This window comes from Convolutriloba macropyga, chromosome 5 (assembly GCF_964194025.1).
Source record: "Convolutriloba macropyga chromosome 5, txConMacr16.3, whole genome shotgun sequence".
Lineage (NCBI taxonomy): Eukaryota > Metazoa > Xenacoelomorpha > Acoela > Convolutidae > Convolutriloba > Convolutriloba macropyga.
The window spans coordinates 56,962,448-56,987,090 of record NC_134472.1 but is presented as its reverse complement, the minus strand read 5'-3'; the positions used below and the strand labels follow the sequence as shown (position 1 = coordinate 56,987,090).

Below are 24,643 nucleotides of genomic sequence, written 5' to 3'. Positions count from 1 at the left end.
GTACAATATGCACACCCCAATTATAGAGCACGTGTCATTGCATAGTAAATAAAAATATAGCACGTGCGTATGGGTATTGCAAATAATATGCAACCCACTAAGCTGGGGGCACGAATAGAAAAAATCCCAATACTTTGTTAAATTTTTTCGAATGAAACAACGCGCGAGGTCAAACCTATATTTCTGGAAACGCCATGTATATGAACATAGCATTGAGTTTTAGTCACTTTATTGTCGTTTCAACTCTTTTACAGGTGAAAAATCTGAAAATCCGTCAGTAAACAATAGAATAAATAATTCACTATTTTTTAGTAACATTTGACCAAACAGTCGTATTTGTATTTCTTCATTTTGTTCACTCTTCTAAGTGATCAATTTATTTATGTGGATTGCTTACTGACATCTTCATACACCCATGTAGCGCGGAACTAATACAATGTTAAGTCATGCCAGATTTCGTTAAAAAGTTATTCATTTAAAAAAAATAGTATAAATTTTTTCTACATAGGAAGAACTGATGATCAATATCTGAAAAATGGGGCCGAAAGTTTTGATAATTATATAGACAAAAATCAACAGTGGTTATTCACATCAAATTTTTAAATGAGAAATTTGACAAAATTTCTAGCAATGTTTTCAAAGCACCATTTACATACATTTTCTGAACAGACAAAAACAAAATGGAACTCAGCAAAACATGGTGAAATCAATCGTCATTTCAATTAAAGATTAAAAACATCCTGTAAAAATTATCAGACGATTGCTAAAGCGCAACAAGTGAAGTTACTGTTTACAAGAACCAGTTTCTTTCCCTTGAGCTATCATGGCATACCAGGAAAAGAAAACTTAGTTAATGACACGGTCAAAATAGGAGTAAAAGAATCCAGTAAACTGAATATTGCAATAAAACTGTCACAGAAGTTTTTTTTGAGCTAGTCTCCATAGTAGGTATCTGTGCAAAAATACATATATAATGAGTTTAGAGAAAAAATAAATAAGATTGGCATTTGGAAGTTATGAGTTCCATCTTGGTGGATGTTAATTTTCATTTAGGTTACTTTTCACCACAAGATTCATAAATTACTTGATTAGTCCGAAATCATCAGGTTGAGGTCGGTGAACAGTTTTTGTGCATGAGCAAAAATTACATCTGACATCTTAGAATTTGAACACAAGAAGAATCGCAATCAACACCTCTACTTGTTAAAACTAATTATCAGAACTTGTCATGTAAGACTACCCTCGGTTTAGTGAAATTTTAATAGTTAAAATTTACTAGTTGATCGGCATATCTACTGGACTAGTAGATTATTAAATGATCGTCGTGTGATAGAATTCCAACATTTAACTTCATCCGTGGTATCTATGAGGAATGTTGGTTCTTTCGATGAAGTGTGAATTTAGCGTATTCTAAAAGTTTGTGCTGCTTTTTGCTCAAAGAAATTGTTCTTTCTTATGTCACTCTATGAGAGCAATAGTTGCATGGAAATATCTTCCCTAAATGTCCGCTAGCTCACTCGAGTAGTTTAACAATGATTGGTGCTTTTTCAACAAAACCCTGTGTGAACAGTTGCCCAGCATCTCTTTGACAAGACGTACATCTATCTTCCTGGCTTTGACAATTAATGGTTGCGACCGGTGAGTTTTATTTCCCCATCATAGCCGTTAGGGTCCCAATTGTAATGCTGATGACACCTTTGTTGGAAGACGGTCTCTCGCAGGAAGTCCAAAAATTTCTCTGTAAGCACAACCGCTAGTTGTTTCCAGAGTTTTCTAGATTTCCAACGGACGTCACAAAAGCGTCAACTGATTCGGATGATTTGCTACTTCTCGTTGTGCCATTTAAATAAAGACTATCTAAATCCATTTTTGTTATACTAAGCTTTTCGCACTTTGCATAAGTGCATCTTTAATTTGCGGTCATTATTATTTTGTCCCAACTCTTATACATTTTAATGATTTGTTTTTGAACACTGAATATTCTCATCTCATTTGCTCGAGATATTTGGAAATTAACATTTTCTTCCAGTTCCCGCAAGATTTTTTTGTCCTGGAACTCACATCCGTTTAGCTTGTAAAACCTGTGTGATACCTCTTACTGTAGATGCATGCAGTTGAGTGACTATTACGTGTCTACTTTAGTAGAGTTGGATTCGAAGAGCGAATCCACCGCATTTTGTGCAGCTTGCGATTACATCCTTTACTTCTACTAAGCAATATATTACAAATGTAACTCTATTCTGACGATGTGGAATACCGACTCGATTCCACCACAAACTATTCTCAATTCAAAACAGGAGAGATTGACAAACAACTGAATTTAAGATTAACTAATGAAAGAATAAAAATGATATTAACAACAAAAGTGGGGAGGGTGAGCACATTTGAATAGTTTTAGTCGGAGGTAAAATTGACCTAAGTGAATGGCTTAAAAATAAACAATCAAACTTGAATGATATAAGAATAACTAATTATTTAGTACACTTTCAGATCTTATGGTATGACCGTATCACATATCCTTGACATTGACAAAAAATTTGAATACTGCAAGTAATTAAATTTTAAAATATAAGTAACATATTTACTGGTTAGTATAAATATTAATATAATGTGACTATTGTTAACAATAGCGTTAAGTTTGCAACAACATGAGATATTGGAAATGCTATGGCAAAATTAATAAACATAGAAGTAAACGGACATTATGTACAGACTAAATTAACCAAACTGTGAAATTTAATGAGCAAATGTAACACGAATGCAACTTCTTTTGAACAATGAGCAATTGAATAATGTAAACATAAAAATTTGTCCTCATTTAGGCTAACATGACAACAAAGTATTACTAATAAATGAAAAATTAAAGCATCAACAAATGAACTAAAATTGCAGGAAATTAAAATTAATTGCACAATTTAAAATGAATAGTTTGAAAGTGTTTTAAATTTGATTTTCTGCGTCAAATACGATCATGCTGACTTCTTGCTCGTAGTCGGCATAGTCGTATTCTTTGTTTGATGTCGTGTTTGCTAGTGGTCGGAATCGTGGATCCGGTGGACTAACCACTGGGAGCTCAAACGAAGTTTCTTCCAGTGGCGGTTGTCCTGCTTCCTCCTGGATTACTGTCTGTGTTTGGTACGAGTTCAAGTGGGGTCTGTAGCAACTTTATATAGCTAACCAGATAACCAGACTTCTGTGTTTTAAAAATCTTTCTCACCAACATAAACTCAGAAGATACTGTGTTGCTGCTTGATGGTGCTCCTGTCCTTGATCTGGTCATTCTTTTTCTCATCGCAATTCTTTGCGAAAAAAATTACGAGTTGAAGGATTTGAGAAAATTCGGTACGTTGGTTTTTGAAATAAAAATGGAATTAAAAAATACATTTTGATTCTATATATTCAGTACTCATCTATGCGAAAAACAAAATTCTAGAGTGGCTAAAAAGGACTGCGATGATTGTCTTTTGAAAGTTTTGGTTCCGTCTCGATGGACCTAATTTCTAAATTAGGTTATCGTTTTCATCAGGAAAATTTGGTTTTTCAAATTAGACCGAGTTCATCAATTTAAAGTCAGTGAATGTTAGAATGAAAATTTTTGTTGAGTGAGTTTTACATCTGAAATTTTAGAATGGGCACAAAAATAGAACTGGTATAAGGTTTAATTGTCGCCACTAATTATCGACCCAACATCAGAGTTTATCAGGTAAGTTTCCTTTTGTATGAATGAAATTTTAGTAGACAACGCTTCTAAGTTTCTCGATGTTTCTACGAAATCGTCCTGAAAGTAGGATTTTTTGTTTTTGAGTATCTGAAACCAGAAAAGAAAAATGCACTTCTGGAGCACAAAAAAATGGCACTACTGCAACAAGCTGGCTCCTTAAACGGTTCTGCCGTTTGGCTTTCTGAAATTTAGGTTACCTGTCTCTGATGTGAAGTCACTCAGACAATAAGGCATTCAAACAGGACCACAGAGTCTTGTAAGTTCGAAGTGCTGTTAGCAGATGGAGGGAACCTTGATTGAAACACAACTTTTATAAGTCTCAAATCTAAAAGTGTATATAAAATATCTCTTATTGCAGAGATCTGGCAGTTTTTATACTATTGCTCGAGTAATCCAAAAAATAAAGCTTAAAATAAGGGCAATCAAAAAAAGGAACGCATAAAGTTTCTAAGTTAAAACAGAATGAGAAAAAAATCAAATTGAAAATTTACATGTTCACATTATGTACATCTATATTTACATGAACAAAATTAGAGATAGAATGTGGCATGGCGATGAAACAGTTTTCACAAAACAGTTTTCAAGCAGTTTTCACAAAATCTTGTGCATAACTGAAGAGACGCTGCAAAACTTACTTTCTACACTTGAGGAAATATGGTGAAACTTCATTATGCCATTTTATGTATGTGAGCATTTAAGCCGATGATTACTTGCAAATTCTCATTGCCTCTGTGTGTTTTGTCAGTAATATTTTATGAGCGAGCTATGGAAAATAAAAAATGGGCATCGTGTGCATTTGCACATTCTAGAAGCCTCCAATTTTAATCGGTAAAACTAGAGAGAAAGAAGGCAAATTTTGCAGCTCCAAGGTTGCGCATACTAAGGTCTATATTTATGATTTCAAACTAAGTTCGGAGATGCAGCACTGAACTCCTATTACGCATCTCTAGTGGCAAAAGGCATGAAAACATGTCTATTTGAGTTTTGATTAATCTATTAATCAGAGGAATTTGCTCCCGCCCCTGTTCCCATGGGTGGCAGTCTGGCGGCGGAGGTGGGTCTTTGGGCAAGTTGTTCCTCCAATTCATTCATTTGACTTCTCAGCTTACCAATCTCTTCACGCTGAAACAGTATCACTGTGTGAACACTAAATAATCATAAACAACTTCAGAACATTAATTGTTGAACATAATGTCGAAAATAAACAACAGGCTCATCTTAAATTGCCAAGTCAGCCTGGTTTAAAAGGCAGGATCTTTTTAGACACACTTTTTAAACTTCTTACCGACCACCGAAGTTACTCAACCAATTTTTACTGTATTCTTCTCAACCAAGAGAACTCTATCAAGAGAATTATACTTAATGAACAAGTGTATTTTCAATGTGTAAATCACCCTAACTGATGATTTGCTATTTCATCATTATTGCTGTAAGAGGCTGATGGCAGAATTGAGGTATTTGCAACAAATATTTTATATTAAATGTTTTATATTAAATCTTTTTATATTCTGATTTATGAGCATTTACTCTTAACAACCCATACCTGCATTTCAATAATTCTCTGTCCTTGCTCATCTGTCAGAGTGGCTCCAGATAACATAGCTGAGCTGGACCTCTTCATGCCCGCGTCCCTGGCCACCACATCCGGGAGGTTCGAACCAGAGGCAGCAGCATTGCCCTTCTTGTTGGCTATGCCCAGCTGTGCCTCGTAGTCATGTATTTTGGATCTGCAGATTTTGAGTTCCCTTCTGAGGTCGTTGATCTCTTTGATCAGTGTGACGTTTTCCTAGAGCAGAATAAGTGATGAGAGCAAAAAAAAACTTTCACAATTAATTAATAAATTTCAGTAGTAAATCTGGGAATAATAAGGCACACACACATGAATGTTAGAGCTCTGATAAAAAAGTTCACACTTAAGAAGGTCAAAATTAGAGCAAGTGATCATCTGAATCGAATTCCCAAATAGAGTGCATTTAGAGGAAAAATTTCCAGCCTCAAAAACTTGAAAATCATCGATCAAAACATAAGTGAGACGTAATTCTTTTTTCAATTGATCCTAATTTCGATCGTCCGCGCTGAAAAGTGAAAAGGTGTAAAATTAAGAATGTCGACTAGATAGAAACAGACGAGACGTTTCTGAGCGTGAAATTGATACAAGTACCTGCATGATGCGGACATTGTCAGCCCTGTGTATCTCAGTATCCTTGGCCAGCTTCTTCCTAAGAGAAGCCACTGATCTCTCCAGATGCTCTCTCTGTCTACTGTACTCCTTCTGGATGTCATTATCCACTGAGGAGCCTCCTTGACCCTCTCCTGAACCTAGGGAAAACAAGAACAGACTTGACTGATAATTAAATTTGTAAACTTAACACGAAAACGTGCTTTGGGTCAGGTATACGATGCAATTTAGTACCAGTCATCTCTTCATTCAACATACCAAATTTGAGATAGGTCATGAGAAGCTCTAATGCTTAAAAAATTGAATAAAGAAAGATTTCCGACGAATAATCGCATACAAGCAAAAATTCAAATAAAACAACCAAATATCCAAAAGTCTCAAATCATGAACAGAAACATTATTTGAAAATTGCTTCGCGCCAGTTAAAACACAACCTAGAGAGTCTTTTATTATGTTGTAACTTGGCTGTTACCTCCAGCGTGTGTGGTCTGGTCGGCGTACTTGATGTAGAGAGCCTTGATACTGTCCTTGAGTTTCTTGGGTTCCTGGATGAGTCCGACTGTGTTGTGCAGGTCAGCCTGGAACTGCTTAATCTTCTCCTCTTTCTCACGTACCTGGAATTTAGTGTTCAGTTACAACACAATGTACGCTGTTGCAGTACAGATTGGCAGTTCCAATGTGAACAAAAAGAGTGAGTTCTAATCAAGAGTCCGCGAATTAACTTTCAAACTTGGCCTTCACGTAGACTTTTGCACTCCTCGCTTTCAATATGACTAGGAAGGTACTTTAACTTCCTCCTCTTGAGTCATAATACATTCTAGTCTTCTTATGACACCTGATATAAGTCCAATGCGAACCTTAAGCGTGTCACTATAAGCTCATCATTCACGCAGAACAAGATTAAAACTTAACTGAGGGATACTTGAAAAAGGAAACAAATTATATCGTATGATGGAGCATACCCTTATGCGTTCATCTCTCATCTCGTTCTCGGTGGCCTTCAGTTTCTGCTTGAGCTGTTTCTTTTCCAGATCCAACTGCTCATTGCTCTTCGAGATCCTCTCCAACTCACTCTCCATCTGTTGGATCTGCTCGTTCTTCTCCTTGATCTGAGTCTCTCTTGGCTCTATCACCTTCTTCAACTCGTTGATCTTGTAGTCCAACACGAATTTGAACTTCTCCAGTTCTTGGTTCTTCTTCTTAAGGTCGTAGATACGCTTTTCCTGTAAGCACACATGCAATGAGTCTAAAAGGGATAGTATTGGAAGAGCCCACTATTGCACTTAAATAGCTATTACAGAAAAGGGGGCTCAGATTGTTCACATTTCTAGTAGTAATAACATGGCCTAGTGTGGCAAAGTGTTACACGCCAGCCCAATTTAGATTTTTATCATGTTGAGTAACTGTAGAGACTACCTATTCTCATTATATAACGCAGACATGATAAAAAATTTCCAAGATAATCAAATAATGACGCAAGCATTTAATACGAATCGATAAGCATACGTCGATACGCATAACATACACACCAAGTAACCAAATCAAGCAGAAGAAGGGTCTTGAATTTTCAGGGTAAAAAACATTTTAGCATAGCGGCAAATTTCGTCCCCAAATATGTAGTGACTGACCTTGTCCTGTATGGTCTCATCTCTCTCCTGGATCTCCTTCTTGAGTCCACTGATGTCCTTGTCCAGGGACTTGATCAGCCCATTCAGCTTCTGGATGTCTGAGTTCAACTTGCTCTTGTCGCTGTTCAAGTCCTCTATTATCTTCGCTTGGCTCGCATGCTGAAATCCATCCAGCATTATTTTACTTTTTTTAATCAAAGAAATCTTTCATTCACACTTTCACGAAAACCGACTTTTTAAACCACAAAATGAAAAATCACTTCTAGATTTAACCTGTTTGAAACTTCTGATTTTACAACTCGACTTACGGGAACAAATTTAGATGTAAAACTATTTTAAATAGTTTAGCAGCCAACCATTGAATGTTTATATCCAGCCAATAAAACTAATACAAGTTAGATAAAAGTTTGGCCGTCGACCCTTGAAAGTTTGTATACCAGCCAATAAAATTAAAAATAAATTATATAGCTCTATATTTAACAGTGCTCTATTTAAAAAAGCCCTGAGGACAAAAGTCCGATTCTGGAGCACATCTCAACTAGTTTTGCTGACTGTCAGTGGTGTTGACACATGCAAACAACTCCTGTTAAAAATGGTTGTGGAACGTTAAACACTGCATTTTTCGAGTAAATTTACTCCATGTAAATTTTGCTACTTAATGATGTTATCCAGCAGTTTGTGTGGTGGTGTGTTAAGTTGGGTGGGAATGGGTGTACCTTTTTGCGCATGATTCCAGAGTCGTTTTTGAGTTTGAGGTTCGTCTCTTGTTCGTCCCTGAGTCTCTTCTCGTACTTGTTCTTGATGTCCAGTATCTCCCTGTCTCCATCCTCTTCTATCTGCTTCTTTGTCTCCTCACTCTCCCTCTGCTGTTCCTTACCCTCCATCTGAGACTAAACACAACAATGACTATATTCATATACAACAGGACAAATTGGTAACCCCTTCTATCAAGCTTGCAGCTGTTGATTGGTTGATCAAGATAGAAAATGAAAAACTACTTGAAGTTAAATTTCTAAAACTCGGTTGTTACCAGCAGAAATCAGAATATTCCCCATCAAAGCCTGCACATGGGGAAGACAATGAAATTGCAATAAATAAAACCCTTAGTTAGCTGAGCAAAAGCTGGCAGCAGCCCATTATAACTAGATGCCACATGTGTAATGCAGAATTGTTCACCCTTGTAAAATTAACCTGCACATTACAGCAATTGCGAGAAATGCAATCCCCAAATGCAACACAGCTCTGATAATATTTAAGTCACAAACAAGTCATAAAATTTTCAACTTTTACCGCCTAAGAGTCATTTTGACCAACTCTAAAAGAGCGAGAAAGTTTTCGTTTTCAGTGCAGCATTACGATGATAAAAATTTTAAAAAGTAGGACCAATTTTTATATAGTCAGAAAAATCTACAGAGGCAAATAATTAACTTTTAAGAGACTTTTGCATTGAGTCACTACAAAATGGTAAGTATGATCAGTAATGGAGAGCTGATGACTTCGGTTCAATACCTGTGCGAGTTGTGCTTCTTTCTCCTCCAATCTTTTAGCGTAGTGTTCAGTCTGCTCCTGAAGAGCACTGTTGTGGACCTCCTCCTGTTCCTGCAACTGTCTCTCGTAGTCCTCCTGCATCTTCTGACTCTTCGCCTGCAACTCCTGGTACTTCTCGTACTCCAACATCAGCTTCTGGTTATTCGTGTTCTCTACAGCATGCAATACTCTTTAGTATCATGACAAATAAAACAGATCTGACATAAAACATGATATGTGAAAAACATGTCCGAAGACAAATAAATGAGATAACTTTCAAATCTGAAACTTTCAACTTTCAGATTTTGCAAATAGCGCAAGTTTTTGTAACACTAAACTGAAATCGTGGCGTTTATATTGCTGGCATGATAATAACGGACAATCTGGGTCACACTCGCGTTGTATTCGAAATGACAAACTGGATGTCAAAAATGCAAAACAGTTTTTACTGTCTATTGCAACCAGGTTTTTCGTTCAAAATAAATATTTTTGAGGCTGAGGTCCTAGACCGAAATGACCTCTGACCAGACCATCCCAGGCCAAACGCATCTCTGATGAGTCTCAAAAGTGCTCGAATCCATCTCTGATCATACCATCATGCGTTCTTGAGGTCGTCCAGACCATCCAATTTCGAGTGCAGAATGCACAGTTGTGCACTCAAGTGGGTCTGACCAAAGTTTGTTACGGTCTGGGACCTCAGCCTTGGAGAGCAAGAGAAGGGGACAATATTTAACAATTTGTGAGCTAATGTGAACAGACCAATATCCTGCATCTCTTTCCCATGTTTCTCCATCATCTCCACCTGGTTCTCCTCATTTTTGGCTATTATCTGGTCCTTCTCTGTCTTGTACACTTGAGCCTTCGTCTTCTGAGCCTCGACCTCTTGCATGAACCTAGACACACGCACACACTTTCATTTAAGTCACAACCATCATTAAAAATATCTGAGTTTTGAAGCATCGTCTGCCCGTACAAACAAACTTTAGATTAAATGCTAAAATTTCAGAGATCCCTAAGCTAGTACGAAACATTGACCGAAATTTCTTTGCGTCACAAAAACGAAATGAAATTGATACCGTTCTAGTCAAGTAAAAATTAACAGTAGAAGACAAGTTATTTGATTTTCCATGTGGAAATGATAAGCCTGTAATGACCTCTAAGAGTGCTGACAAAAATGATGATCACCCTGCATATACAGAATCATGACGATGACAAGGCTATAGTAAATCCATCATAATCTGTTAATGAATGAATTTTTATTCAATGATATTTACTAAAAAGAGCTAAGTATGTTCGATGCAAGTAAATTACACAAGTACATAATATGCTTCAGGGACACTTGGCAATGAATAAGAGAGTGTTGACCCAAAACACATCCCTAGATTTATTGATTGTTTTTTGTACCTATCGGTGAGTTCTTTGATCTTGTCATTGTAGCTCATCTCTTTGATCCTCATCTGGTACTCATTCTCCATCTTCAGCTCATCCACTCTCGTGTGCAGTTCCGACATCAGTTGGTTCTGCAACACATTCATTATGTTTAAATATGTAACTCCTGTCCATTTGAACAAATTAAACATTAGCTAAGTAAATTGTAAAGCCAGCTCCCTCCTTTCCTAGCAAATACTGAAAACTAAATTATTTAATTTTTTAAAGCAAGCAATGACAGCCCGCTAAAATCTACCAGTATAAAATACAAGTGTTAGGAAACCAGAAACTGCTTCGAATAACATAACCGAGTAGCGTCGGGGAGCGTTGGACAAATCGCACTCCGACAAATGACCTGGGGCTGATTAAGGTTATTGCAGCTACTTTAGCCAGTGCAGCATGACAGGGTAAGGACAGTTGGCAGAAAAGTCGGGAGGGGGCCAAACCACCTAATATTACCCTTTACATACTGAACTTATGCCTACATAGCAGAAATTGTTGGGCACAACAGAATTGCTCTTCACACCATGATTTAAAGCCTAAGAAGTTTGGGTGATTGTATGCTTAAAGACTAGTAAAACTCCTTTAGAACTGCTCGGCTAATTAAGGCCCTCAAACTTTACCAGTTAATCCCATTTATCAAGCCGAAAGGTCGTTGGTCAGATGAAAAAAAAACTGTAGTACAAAAATAGTATTAAAAGATCAAAAGGAGGGATATAATAGCTAAAAACCTCCTCTTTGGTGCAAAAAGCGGAGTAGATTGTTCACACGTGGTCAAAATAACAAAAATTTATTTCTATTTGGGGGGATGGATGAAAGACGAAACAGTTCCAAAGACCAGCGTCATACTTCTACAGCAACAAAAACAAGTATATGATCCAGACCTCTTCGGGCACATATAGGAAAAAAAGATATTTTGGAAAAATGTATAAGTTCAGTTAAAACCGTTAAAACAAATAGAGGTGAATTGAATTATTCGAACTAATAAAGCAAGTAATTGATAACATTGAAAAACATGCACCAACTCATTGTAATTTTATTCAAATACAAAACAGGAAACCAAAATACAAAAACCAAACCAAATCTTATAAAAGGGTGCCTCACGATGCTTGGCGTCATAATCTTGACGCAAAATATTAACATGGAACTCATTTCGATCAGCCAAAAATTGGAACCGCTGGTATTTGAAGGTTGTGGCTATATTAGGCACCGCCAACTTACTGATAGCGCAACTTCTTGGTACTGCCGTATAACAAAATGCAATAGCAGAGTCAGGCTACGCAATGTGGTTGACAAAATGTGGCAGCAAATTGTCCACAAATGAATGAACCCTCGCACTGAAAGGATTTGAGATCCCAGAGATCTTAAAAATGGCACAAAGTGGTGACAAATTTATGCATTATGATTCAGGACCCAAAGATGAGAAAAGAATAATTGCTTTTGCGACTCTGCCAGCCATCGATTTGCTCGAGCAGTCAGAAGATTGTTTCTGCGATAGGACATTCTCACCAGCGCCAAACGTCTTTTATCAGGTCTGCACAATGCACGCGTCGGTTGACGGTGTCAGCGCGCCTCTTGTATGCATATCTTCCTGATCAAAAAGAAGAAATCTATCGAAAACTACTCAGTTCGCTTCCGGAAAACATTAACAAAACTAGTAACAATCGACTTCAAAGTTGTAGCTCGGAACGCATTCCGTCAGTGGAATTATTGGTCTTTGGCGTGATTGGTCTGTGACAACTCTCTTGACTTAGTCTCCATGCACGAACTGAACAGTTTTTTTTTACAAAAGTATAAACAAAAAACACAAAATAGAGAGCACCAAAACAAAAAAAATCGCGAATCTTAAAACTTTATAACAAGTGCTGCCTTTCGGGCAATATAAAAAAGGCCTCAAAATAACGCGTGTGGATTGTTGAGCGGAGAAAGCATAATCAGTGACTTATACCGCAAAGAAAGAAAGGAACGTTAAATTAATGAAATATGCTGTAGCTAAAGGACAAGAACAACATAAGTCGAAAAAGTATCGTATAAAAGTTTGACAGCATTGAAAATCTTCTAAATTAGCTGCGCCCTAACATAGAAAGAACATACCTTTTCTTCCAAGTCAGTTTTAGTGACAAGAATCTCCTCAGAGTAGGGCACTTCTTTGTCCCTCTTCATACTTCTGCCCTCTTTATCTGTTATCTTCCACACGATGAGTGATCCATCGTTGGAACACGTGAACAGATACTGGTCATCGAAACTGATCTTCATTCTAGAAATTGGACTGGAATGTGCCTGGTACTCTTGCCACTCGCCAGGAACTGTTAGAGGGAATTTGATGCATCGTAGCATGCCATTTGTATTCCCAGTGAACAACATTCTCCCACCATGTGAGATCACAATTTGTGTCTGTTCCGATTGGACCATGTCAACTTCGCGAATAATCTGGAACATCACAGAAAATTAAGTTGCAACAGAGAGAACATCTATAACGCAAGATTTCCAGGCATAAAACATTTTTGGTTGATTGCTATCGGAAAAGCAAAAATCAGATTTCAAAGCCAATTTGCACAATTTGTAAGGTAACAAAATTAAACAAAATTTTGATCAATTCGTTCTTTTTAAACAAATATGGTACCTGTGAGTCAGCGATCTCCTTGATTGTCTTGTCATTTCCCACAGCATACATGCTCTTGCTCTCAGGGGATGCAGTCACACCTACAATACAACAAAGATAAGTATGAACATATGTCCATATCAAACTGCTAACAAGTACGGTCAATATTAAATAAAAAAAATATTTCCAGAGAAAAGACAATGGCTAAAATTCCAAAAAAAAACGATCGATATAGGATAAGAAGCAAACTTTTTCTTCCGCAAGTTATTGACATCATGATCGTTCTTATGTTAAGGAATTTTATATTACATAAAGGCTGCAGGGCGTGTAAATGAATGCGAGCAGAGGTCCCATTAAATGTATAGTAAAGACTGACTTGAGAATGCGCATGTCTTCATAATGATCTCGTTGACTCTCTTCTGAGTGAGAATCTCCCACTCGTACACTGCACCCTCCTGTCCACACGAGATCAACCGACTGTCGTCCAGACCCCAGATCACTTGACGAACCTTCATTCAACACACACACACACACATTTGACAAAGAAGTCAAGCTGTGGGCAACAACAGATCGAGCAAACAAACAAGGACTAATTCCAGAAAATTAGTCAAACTGTCAGATTCATATCATATCATTGACAAAAACTAATTGCTTTTCATTAAAACGTGAGAATCTCAACTTCTATATAGTTGTTATTAATTGCTAATATCCATGGAGGCTATAAATAACACACTTCCACACACGACCAAGTTTTTAAAATGGCAGATTTCTGCATTGCTATATTTTCCTATATAGAGCGCCCGATTTCAAACTTGCAATTTCGTGTATCAACAAAGGTCAGGTCACTCTGCTACGCGGTTTTCGATTAAATTAGATTCAGATGTTCTCAGTGGCTGGATCAGAGTCACGTAACCTATACAAATAAAGGAAACGTCACACTTATTGGCTTTCAAAAGAAAACTAAGCGCCTGAAGTCCATATCTACCATGTTTGAATTCATCAAACATAGATGTCATACCTTTCCATTGTGTCCCTTGAGATTGTAGAGATTCTCGAATGTGACTGAGGAGTAGATCTGAATGACTGTGTTCTGCACAGCTGCAAACATGCTGCCTCCATTCGAGAACGCACACTGAAACAAAAACATCAGATCACAATATCAAAACATAGCAGGACAAGTCCTGACGTACAATTCAAAGAATTTTCATTGACTCAACAGAAAAAACTAGACCTAGAATGGACTATGAATTAATTGAGAAAATAATTCTTAAAAAAATCAGATAAAAAATAAGAAAAAAACAGAAAATCTATGTCAAAATGCAGCATGTGAACACAAAAAACCACTAGCGAGAAATGAAAATTTAATTCAAACGAAAAACTAGGCCGAGAATGGCTGTGAATGGATTGGGAAAACTATTTAGAAAAAAATCCGATTCGAAAAATCGAAAAAACAGTAAAAATCAGAGTAAAATTGCCGCATGTGAACAAAAAACCACAACCGAGAAACCGAATTTTTGTTCAAACACTGTTTTCTCACTCTACTTTAAAATTAGAGCAAAAAAAAAATTCACGCCGCAAAACCACTAGCTTTTTCGCTCCATTTCCTGTTTCGGCGCGACCAAAATCACTACTCCAATTTGACTTCAAAATTCATGAAAATGTGTGAACAGATCTTAAAAAAAAACATAGCAGGACAAGTCCTGGCGTACAATTCAAAGAATTTTCATTGAATAAACAGAAAAACTAGACCTAAGGACTATGAGTGAATTGAGAAAACCATTTTTTTAAAAAAAATCAGATAAAAAATAAGAAAAAACAGAAAATCAATGTCAAAATGCCGCATGTGAACCAAAAATACACTAGCGAGAAATGAAAATTTAATTCAAACAAAAAACTAGGTCTAGATTGAGCGGTGAATGGATTGGGAAAACCATTTAGAAAAAAATCCGATCCAAAAAATCGAAAAAAACAGTAAAAATCAGAGCGAAATTGCCGCATGTGAACAAAAAACCACTACCGAGAAACCGTTTCTCACTACTTTAAAATTAGAGCGAAAAAAATTCACGCCGCAAAACCACTCGCTTTTTCGCTCCATTTCCTGTTTCGGCGTGACGAAAATCACTACTCCAATTTGACTTCAAAAATCATGAAAATGTGTGAACAGATCTTAAAAAAAACATAGCAGGACAAGTCCTGACGTACAATTCAAAGAATTTTCATTGACTAAACAGAAAACTAGACTTAGAACGGACTATGAATGGATTGGAAAAACCATTTAGAAAAAAATCCGATCTAAAAAATCGAAAAAACAGTAAAAATCAAAGTGAAATTGCCGCATGTGAACAAAAAACCACTAGCGAGAAAGCGAATTTTTGTTCAAACACCGTTTTCTCACTCTACTTCAAATTTGGAGCGAAAAAATTTCACGCCGCAAAACCACTCGCTTTTTCGCTCCACTTCCTGTTTCGGCGTGACCAAAATCACTACTCCAATTTGACTTCAAAAATCATGAAAATGTGTGAACAGATCTTAAAAAAAAAGACAGCGCCCCAATACAATTCAAATTCTTTGAATTGTAAAAAAAAGACAGCCCCCCAATACAATTCAAATTCTTTGAATTGTAAAAATGAATTCAGTTCTATAATATTTTAATGCCTAACATCAGGTAACAAAAATTAATTTCTAAACTGAAGGGAGAGTCGACTATCATACGGCTGGGAATGTCAAAATACTTTGGGTAACCAATTACACAGACCCTCCTTGAGAACAGGGAGCCTCTCCCTTCACCCTCCCCTTTCCCGACAAATTGTTATTCTTCCACCCATTTAATAATGATATATAGCAATTGTAATGGCTACCTTAATCTCTTATTAGGGCTATACAGGCCACAATTAGAGCAAAACGCGTTAATTTGTTAACACAAGGGAATGCAAGCAAGAATTTTTATCACGGGAAAAAGGAAACAGTTCGGAAAATATTACCTCTTTGCAACCTCGGATGGTGATCTCTTTGAATGTCCTGATATCATCAATGAGGATGTTCATCAACCTCAGTTTGTCACTGAATCCGACCAGAATGTACAGTCCACTCGGGTGCATAGCCACACTGTGTGCTTCCTCTGCAAACTCCTTCCACAACTCAAGACCACTGAAATAGTAAGAAACTACATTAATGACCATCTCAATACAAAATTTAAAGGTCAAACACATCACTTTTGATATGCATCAGCGCAAACAATACAGCTCTTGGAAGATTGCAAAAAATTGAACTCAACTAAATGGTGCCTGCAAGAAACTGATGTTTGAGAAAAAAGATGCTAATTACAGTCACCAAAATTGAAAAAAAACATCAATTGAAACTACATTACCAAATACCATGAAACTTAACCATATAGACAAATGTCCGATTTTCGCCCGCCTTACGGGGGCTCGATTCTATTGTAGTCTGCGCAATCTGTAAAAGCGAGGCAATAGCTTTACAAAGATCTTAATAGAGCCTATATAGACCTCTAGCAATATATAAAAACACAAAATGGGCTCAAGTAAAAGAGGTGCACGAGACTCTGAAGTGGGAAGGAACGACATCAATCAAGTCATTGGTAAAATAAAGTCAAATTTTGTTACCTAACGAATTAAACATAACCATTTCTTAATTATTCTAGAAATCAAAAATAAGAGAACAGAAATCATAAACCAGATAGGAAGATTGGTAAAAAGATAACTGATCTGCATTTGTAAATAAGTTAGAATACCTTTTAACTAAAGTTCTGTGGAGTTGTTCAAAGTTGCAATTAAGCGTAGTGCCTATTAAAAGTAGTTTTCAAAAGAAGCGGCAGTATTTTTAGTAGAGCGGTAGTACTACTAGTACCAAATCGGTAGCTTTAGTAGAGCAGAGATTCAGACCATGAGAACGGTCGCTTCTTTGTCTTTGCAATCTCTATTGCTTCGTGTGAAAGAAATTACTGAATTAACTGTAAAAAGAGCAACAGCTCAAATTGAATAAAGTTTCTATAATTGTTATGACTTCAAAGTAAATATTCTAATTCACAGATGAAAACCGAGGGTCAATTAAAAGAATACTAGCATTGAAGTCGGCAAAAGTTACAAATTTATACCGAGTCATTTCCAATCAAAATTCGTAAAAATCAATTGATTAAGTAATTTGTTTTCGAGTTATTTTTTATGATTATCGTTATTGTAAACAAGCAAGTGGAATGATGTTCTAAGGAGGACAATTTGGTAGTGTTCGTGAGTCACACAACAATCACACAAGCAAAAGCTGAGTCATAAACATTCGAAATCTTCCAACAATTTTTTCAATTTTTTTATCCGTTTTCTGCTGTAATAAAAACACTCAAAATTGGAAGCTGATCAGCTAGAAGGGATGTAATTGTCGGAAAAACATTCGTTACAAGAACAGGTAAATGAATCACAAGAGCAACTAGATGAACTGAAGGGAGAAAATTCTTGCTAAGAAACGAGGATAGAAAAGATTGAAGCTCAGCAAAAAAATTTGCAAGACCGTATTCATGCTGAAGAGCAATACAGGCGAAAAAATACGTTGTACACTTTTAATCCACCATTTGATGCACAACGAAGGAACAACGTACTTCTCGGCACTCATTGGTTCTTTGAAAAATATCTCGGAATCAGATTACATAAAACGAGAATAAAAGCAAGCCATATACTCCCGGGGACTGGAAATGATTATGTCTTGCCATCAGTTATCATTAAATTCATTTACTTTGATGATAAGAACATCGTTTACAAGTCACGCAAAAAAATAAAGCAATGGAAAAAGAGATAAACGATCGAAACATTTATATTAATGAGCACCTGCCAAAAGTTGATCGGTTATCATCGTATTAATTATACGAGTGATCTTGCTGCTCTAAAAGCTATCAAACGTAAAGATTCAAATAACAAACAAAAACTGGAAAAAACAAAGATGGGAAGCCAATTTGTTCCCCCTACATGAAACGAGTCAACCAACAATAAACGAAAGGAGCGGACCAAAAGCAAAATCATAACTATTTATCGTTGAAAACACTTCAAAAAAAGATTTTGTTTTGTGTATGCGATTACCTAACTTACTCCAAATAAGGTACGAAAAAAAATTATTGGTCTCCTTTGAACTTAAGCGCTTGGAACTTGAAACCATTTCGCGAGAAACAATAGTTAAATAAAAAAATTTTTAACAGTCGATTTTCAAAGCACTTTTTTTCTTTCGTTTTTCATAAGGCAACAATAATAGCGACATCCGCTTCTCTTGCTGCCTGAGGATATCACAAAACGTATTTCATTGATTTGCGACATCCGCATGGTCCAACCTTAGTTCAACTACTTTTCTCATACCTTTCGGACAATTCAGCTGCGACATCCGCAGTGAACATCCGCAGAAAGAAAAAGACAATAGTTAAAAAGTACATAAGGGGAAACCAATCGCTGCATTCTTTTCAACAAGAAACGATGTCTTCAACACATTGTCTACTTCTTCAAAAATTGAGGTTCCTAAGAAAAAACATTGATGGTCTGCAAAATTCTATTAATATCGCTGGGTTCTCAACCATCAGTTCTATGTCTTCCTGAAACAAGATTATCGGACAATTATACAAATCGCCTGTTCAAAATTGACATATATAATGAACCGTTAACATGCAACCGACAACAGAAAGAGTGTGGGGTTGCTATTATCTCAAAGAAAGGAACAGTGACGGGACTGCAAAAAAAACACAAAGTAACAACATGAAATTTCAACTGCAAGTTTCTGGAGCTGCTGCTATTTATGTAACGGCTGTGAACATGAAACCTAATGCTCATCCAAACGATTCCTTAATTGCGCTTGAAAATCATCTTAGTGATATCTACTAACAACCAAATGACATAAACATGTGGTGACGTTGACATTTATCACAGCAGGGATTTAACCAAGAAAACTAATTTCCAAAGTAGTCTCAGCTGATGTTTGATTTGCAATGTTTGAACTGAAATAAAACCAAGAAGAGAAACTGCGCATAATAGGTCAGTTATTGATGTTGTCTAGTGTAATCAAAAAACGTCAGATAGCGATTTAGAGACATCAATTACTGATTACTGTGCCCAAACGGTACCAAGAGTTGTAGTCGAAACAGAGGAAGATAGAAAAACAACCAGTTACAGAAACTAAAATTTGCTAAAAAAAACCAGCGAATTCGAGAAAACTGAATTTTTAACGACGCTGATTGATCTGCAAAATTTCAAAAAATTGAAATGAAGGATATACACTCATCTTTTGAACAGTTTAACTTGGAAATCCAGGAGATAATACAGAATTTAATTCCATAAAAAATTAAAACACCAGTACAATACAAAAATTGGGTCGACAATCAAATCAAAAATTGCGGTGTAAAAAGCGGCTGAAAAAAAATGTCGACAAAAAGAAACAATCACATTTTCACACATACTCGCCATTTCAAAAGTATTTGAAAATTTTCTCTACATCACAATGACCAATTTTCACAAACGTACAAATCAACTGCACAACAATCACTTTGGTTTAGGATCAAAACTAGGCACCATAGATGCCTTGATATCAGTTGTATGTTCGATCAGATACAATTTGAACAAATCAGCAACACTAATATTTCAACCTCATTTTACAGCAGAAAAGGCAAAACTGTCGATGATAGGTTGTAAAGATTCTGCTCATCGGTTCGGCGAAAGCTTCATATTAGGCAGTGCTGATTTGCTAGAAAGTTTCTACTGAATTTTTTTTATGATTTTTTTCCGAACCAAATCGTTTCAATGTATCAAAAGGGTAAATTTTCTGCCTCATGAGGCACCACACAACGATGAAACGGTGCCTTTTGATGTTCTCTCGGTTCAGTGAAATGTGTATAGAACAAAAAACATACATAAAGTTTTGTTTATCTGCTCCGAAAACAATTTATTATTATTATTATTATTAATATTTAAATTCAATTGATGTACACTTTGCAATCGAAGCCGCAATTGTCTTTGAAGCCACATTGGGATAAGTTCATTAAATCATCCGACAAAAGTTTACTTCATGTAGCGGCAAAATCCATTGAACATCGGAAACATTCATTGTAAATCGGCAAGCAGGAGCAGTCAAAGGCATCTTCAAATCTTTGTTATAAAACCACACAATCGGTTCTCATGTTCTAAAATTGTTAGCATGCACCATCTTGACAAATTGTCCTCACTCCTGGTTGACAATTAAGTTTATTTAGCTTTCCTCAAATTTAGCCTCCTCTAATTGGCCAAATAGATTTTCCCAGGATATGAAAATAGTTAAGTCCGCACCATTTTTAACTGCCCTTGCAGGAGAAAATTGTTATTAGTTATCGAGCGAATCTAGCAACTACCACATCAGCGTTGCCTGCATTAAAAGGAAAAATAAATACTGAAGGGATCTGTTAATCGTCAACCGATGAAGGATGACAGAAGACTGCCTAAGGATTACAAAAATGTTTAAAAATCTAAAAACAATAGTTTTAATAAATTGACCTACAACCGTAAAAACTGCTTAAAAGAACATTTTTCAGAGACAACGATATACTAGTAGTTATATACTAAAACCATTAAATAACAGATAACAAAAACAAACAAATTTATGTGCGTGTTCTGAGGACTGGAATAGGAGAAAACTTGACATACTTGGCATCAACCCTAATGTCGCCACAAAACTTGATCATTTGCAAATTATTATTTTTTCAGAGAGAAATCAAAAAATAATTTGCCAGAGTAACCTGAAATCACGTCGGTTGAATGGGTTTTAATTTTTTTGCGATAAATTAACAAACGTTATATAGTAAAAATTTCTCAAATCAAATTTGACTTGCTAATGTGTATGAAATGAAACCTTATGGGTTGATAAACCACTAGTCAAATACAAACGGCAAATCAAACCATCAAGTAGGGGCAAATTTCTATTGGAAATTAAAAAATGTTTAAAAATGGGAAAATAGTTTTTGCAGAAGTGGATGAAACTATTAATGAAAAAATCGTATTAGAAAAAAAATAAATTGAAAAATATTGAACCTGAAAAACTGCAGCAAGTTTAGTTTCTCCAATAATAAGCACTGATACAAAAAATGCATAGTCAAAATCTTCGTGACAAACTCGTGCTTGGTAGATGCAAAAGAGCTCACTTGGTCTCGTAGTTCCAGATGCGGACAGTCTTGTCCATGGAGCAGGTTACAATGTACGGCTTCCTCACACAGATGTCTGCACCAGTGATCTGTCCGTAGTGAAATGTCTGGGCTAAACTGTCGAATTTAGCCATCTCCCCAGCCTACAAAAATACCTAAGTGTTAAAAAAATCTTTTGTGAAACAAATTAATAGAAGTTGCAGGAAATCTATTTCAACACAACAATGGTAAAATGAGCACAAAATGGGGGTTACAACTAAACAAAGCTTACGTCACTCTCAATCAGCTACAAAAACAATAGGCTATTAATTCATTAGATTTGTTATTTACAGAGACAAAAATGAAAAAAGAGGAAGTAGAATCAATTTTTTGCAGCCAAATGGGATCGGTGCCATCTGGTATTTTTAACAAGAAAGTCATGTGGACTTCTGCAAAGGTTAGTAAACCGAAACACATTTTTTGTGGCTTCAGTTAACGTTAGCTATTACAATCCTCACGCGCGACCTTTAGCTTGCAAAATTCTAGAGGCCTAATTTTAACGCCTGAATATTGAACAACCAGTTCACTACTAATTGGACCCTTTATTTTTTGTCATTATGGGTAACGCTTAAAGTTTGTTTAAATGTTGAAGAAACAGATTTTGTCAGCTATTGCCAAAGTTAAGACTTTTGTAAATAGTGAGATATTTTTAACTTCTTGGCACCTCAGTTTACATAGGACAACGAGAAGTTCTGGTTATAAACATGCCCGATCATGTTGTCAAATCTACAGGTAAATTTTATCAGTTTCATCTTTGAAGTAGAACGGAAAATGTCCAGTACGCTCAGAACTTTGATCAAAACGTTCCATTTTAACTTCTTGGCACCTCAGTTTACATAGAACAACGAGAAGTTCTGGTTATAAACATGCCCGATCATGTTGTCAAATCTACAGGTAAATTTTATCAGTTTCATCTTTGAAGTAGAACGGAAAATGTCCAATACGCTCAGAACTTTGATCAAAACGTTCCATGAAGTTGCCACAGGAACTTACTCTGGTGAAATCGGCTCCCGACATTGAGATCTGGTAGAGTTGGTTGGTAATAGTACTAGCTATGAGAATGTCCTCAGCTGGTGACAAAACCAGGTGTTTTATCTCATGACTGACAACTTGAGAGCCAGACCCCTGACTTTCAGAAGTTGCATCGACGGGTATCTAAACAGACACAAATTTTGGGTCATTAACAAACATAAGTGCATTACTTAATGGAAAATTTGGACAGTAGACGCTTCAATAAGCAAATCAAAAGTAAAATGGATGACTTTCCAAAGAGGTTTTGAAACAGAAAAACCAGAAAAACATAGAAGCTGGACAAAGAGTAAAAATTAGCGACCGGCAATCAAAATGCTTTCAAGTAGTAATTATATGAGACTGGAGGGAAATGGCAGCTAACCCTTATCTCCTTAGTTCGTTTGTAGAACCCTGTGTCCTCTATCTTCTCATATAGAATGGTGCATCCGCCCTCCACTGCTGCTGCGAATCCCTTAGAGTAGGCCACCACTCCTTTGATGTGGCCTCTGCCCAAATCAAGAGGATGCTGCCCTTCAAGGTGGCTACCAGCATCTGTGTCACTCCTGAGCCCAAGATAATTTTTGTAAAGTTTTGAGCTAACGTAACCTACGAGCGTTATCATTGGCAACAGACTTGTTGAAGTTTACAAATAAGAGATCAGTTTTTTATTTGATTTGTAGAACATCAGCTACCGTAAGCATTTGTTTTTGGGAAATACTTCACTGCTTTTGGTAGAATTTTCTTGTAGAACAATAAAGTATAATTGGCAAAATTTGATTCCTTCTTTTACAGCTCGTCCAGCTCACAGAAACTAATCTGCCATATAATAGTACCATAAAGGGGCTACATTATGGCAAATATTTGGGGTGTCTTTAATAAGAGGTATAAATAATGAAATTGGAACTCCTTCTCACCTGGAAGTGTAGTCTGCATGTGTAAGCATATCTGCATGAACACTGTAGTCAACCTAAACAATAATTAATCAATTAACTAGCCGCGAGTATTCATCAGTGCAAGCCAGTCCAATTCAGTTGAGATCAAAGTTGGATCTGAACCTATATTTCACATCGAACTAACTTTCAGTTCTCCGTTGTCAAAAACCAGAAGTCTCCCCTGATCAGTCCCAACAATTAGGCGATCTTCTGCAGCCCATGCATGAGCTGTATAGTTTGCAGGTTCAATTTTAACAAAACCTGATTGTTTGAAAGCGCCTTCAGTATATCTGAGCTGTTTTATTTGTTGATCACCAATGGCCACCACAAGGGTGTTATCATGAGGGTTGAATGACACCTGAAAAAAGAAAAAAATACATAAGAAAAAAATACTTGAAAAAATAATAGGTAATTCAACTCCGACAACGGGGTGAAATTGAGGTTCTCTATACAGTTTCGCATTCTTAGTAACGAAAAAAATGAAAAGAAAAACATGAAAAGTGATTTCGATTTAAATTATGCATTCACCTGGTGTATTGCGTTAGCAGGATTCTGACTGGCAGTAATTTTAGCCATGATTTTAGATTTCTCCCAGTTCCAATAAATGAGTTGCCAATCTGGTTTCCCTGCTTGAGCAAGCAAATACTTTGAATCTGGACTAAAAGCAACAGACACAAACTCGGTTGATTGCAGTTCTGTGTGTGACAGTAATTTCTTCTTTCGAAGGCTGTGAAGGTCAAAAATAGTTATGGTAGCTTTCGCGCCCTTCTCAGCAACAGCACAAAACTTTCCATTTGGACTGAGTGCCATGGACGTTATCCCTTCTGATTTCTCCGAGCAAGAAATGAAGCGCTGAATTCTCTGGTCAATGTTGTAAAGAACAACATTAGCCCCAGATGGGTAAACGATATTTGTTTCGTCAATAAACGCGACATTGCCCGCAACATCACCTTTAAGTCCGAAAATATGTTTACACTGTGCAATTGCAATTGACATTATCTGAAAAAAGCAGCACAACTAAGACTAGCAATCGGCAGTCTAATCTGCTGCCCTTTTAAGGGTACATTTTTGCCCGCTTTCATTAACTTTGATTCAATGCATAGCCTTTATTGGACAATTTTGTTCTGAATATTAGCGGACCATAAAAATGAAGTAAGTCTGAACCCACTGAACGTTGATGTCAAACAGCCTGTGAGAATTAAGCACCAAAATTATTCTGAAAATATTCATCTGAACTTTTAAACATGTAATATGCGTCACCATGCGTCCTAAATTACCCGAAACGCGCCAATGAACACACTCGATAATGTTCGAAAAAATATTGACATTATATTGTCGAGTAAAAGTTCGATTGTCTCATATGAAACAATCATCATCATCATCATCATCATCATAAATTAACAAATCTCCGAAGGGCATTGTTT

At 36.4% G+C, this 24,643-nt stretch overlaps 1 protein-coding gene across 1 annotated transcript; it reads right to left on the bottom strand.

Moving 5' to 3' along the window:
- Nucleotides 1–4,184: 4,184 nt before the first annotated feature.
- Nucleotides 4,185–24,242, bottom strand: LOC142339490 (cilia- and flagella-associated protein 57-like). The gene is made up of 21 exons (XM_075389549.1): nt 23,748–24,242; nt 23,365–23,577; nt 23,202–23,254; nt 22,670–22,850; nt 22,270–22,431; nt 21,238–21,380; nt 16,067–16,232; nt 14,104–14,217; nt 13,462–13,594; nt 13,107–13,186; nt 12,578–12,913; nt 10,460–10,575; nt 9,815–9,948; nt 9,038–9,228; nt 8,245–8,418; nt 7,529–7,687; nt 6,863–7,123; nt 6,373–6,514; nt 5,883–6,040; nt 5,265–5,507; nt 4,185–4,843 (listed from the first exon to the last, which is right to left on the bottom strand). Exons 1-21 carry the CDS (start codon nt 24,213–24,215, stop codon nt 4,718–4,720), a joined length of 3,753 nt encoding a protein of 1,250 aa, XP_075245664.1. The 5' UTR covers nt 24,216–24,242; the 3' UTR covers nt 4,185–4,717.
- Between the last annotated feature and the right edge of the window lie 401 nt (nt 24,243–24,643).

Excerpts from the sequence above, each read along its gene's own strand:
- LOC142339490 (XM_075389549.1), bottom strand. The coding sequence starts at position 24,215 with ATGTCAATTGCAATTGCACAGTGTAAACATATTTTCGGACTTAAAGGT. Across the intron at positions 16,233-21,237 it reads ATCTGGAACTACGAGACCAA|TGGTCTTGAGTTGTGGAAGG; the intron begins GTGAGCTCTTTT and ends TTACTATTTCAG. Across the intron at positions 8,419-9,037 it reads AAGAAGCACAACTCGCACAG|TCTCAGATGGAGGGTAAGGA; the intron begins GTATTGAACCGA and ends TGTTGTGTTTAG.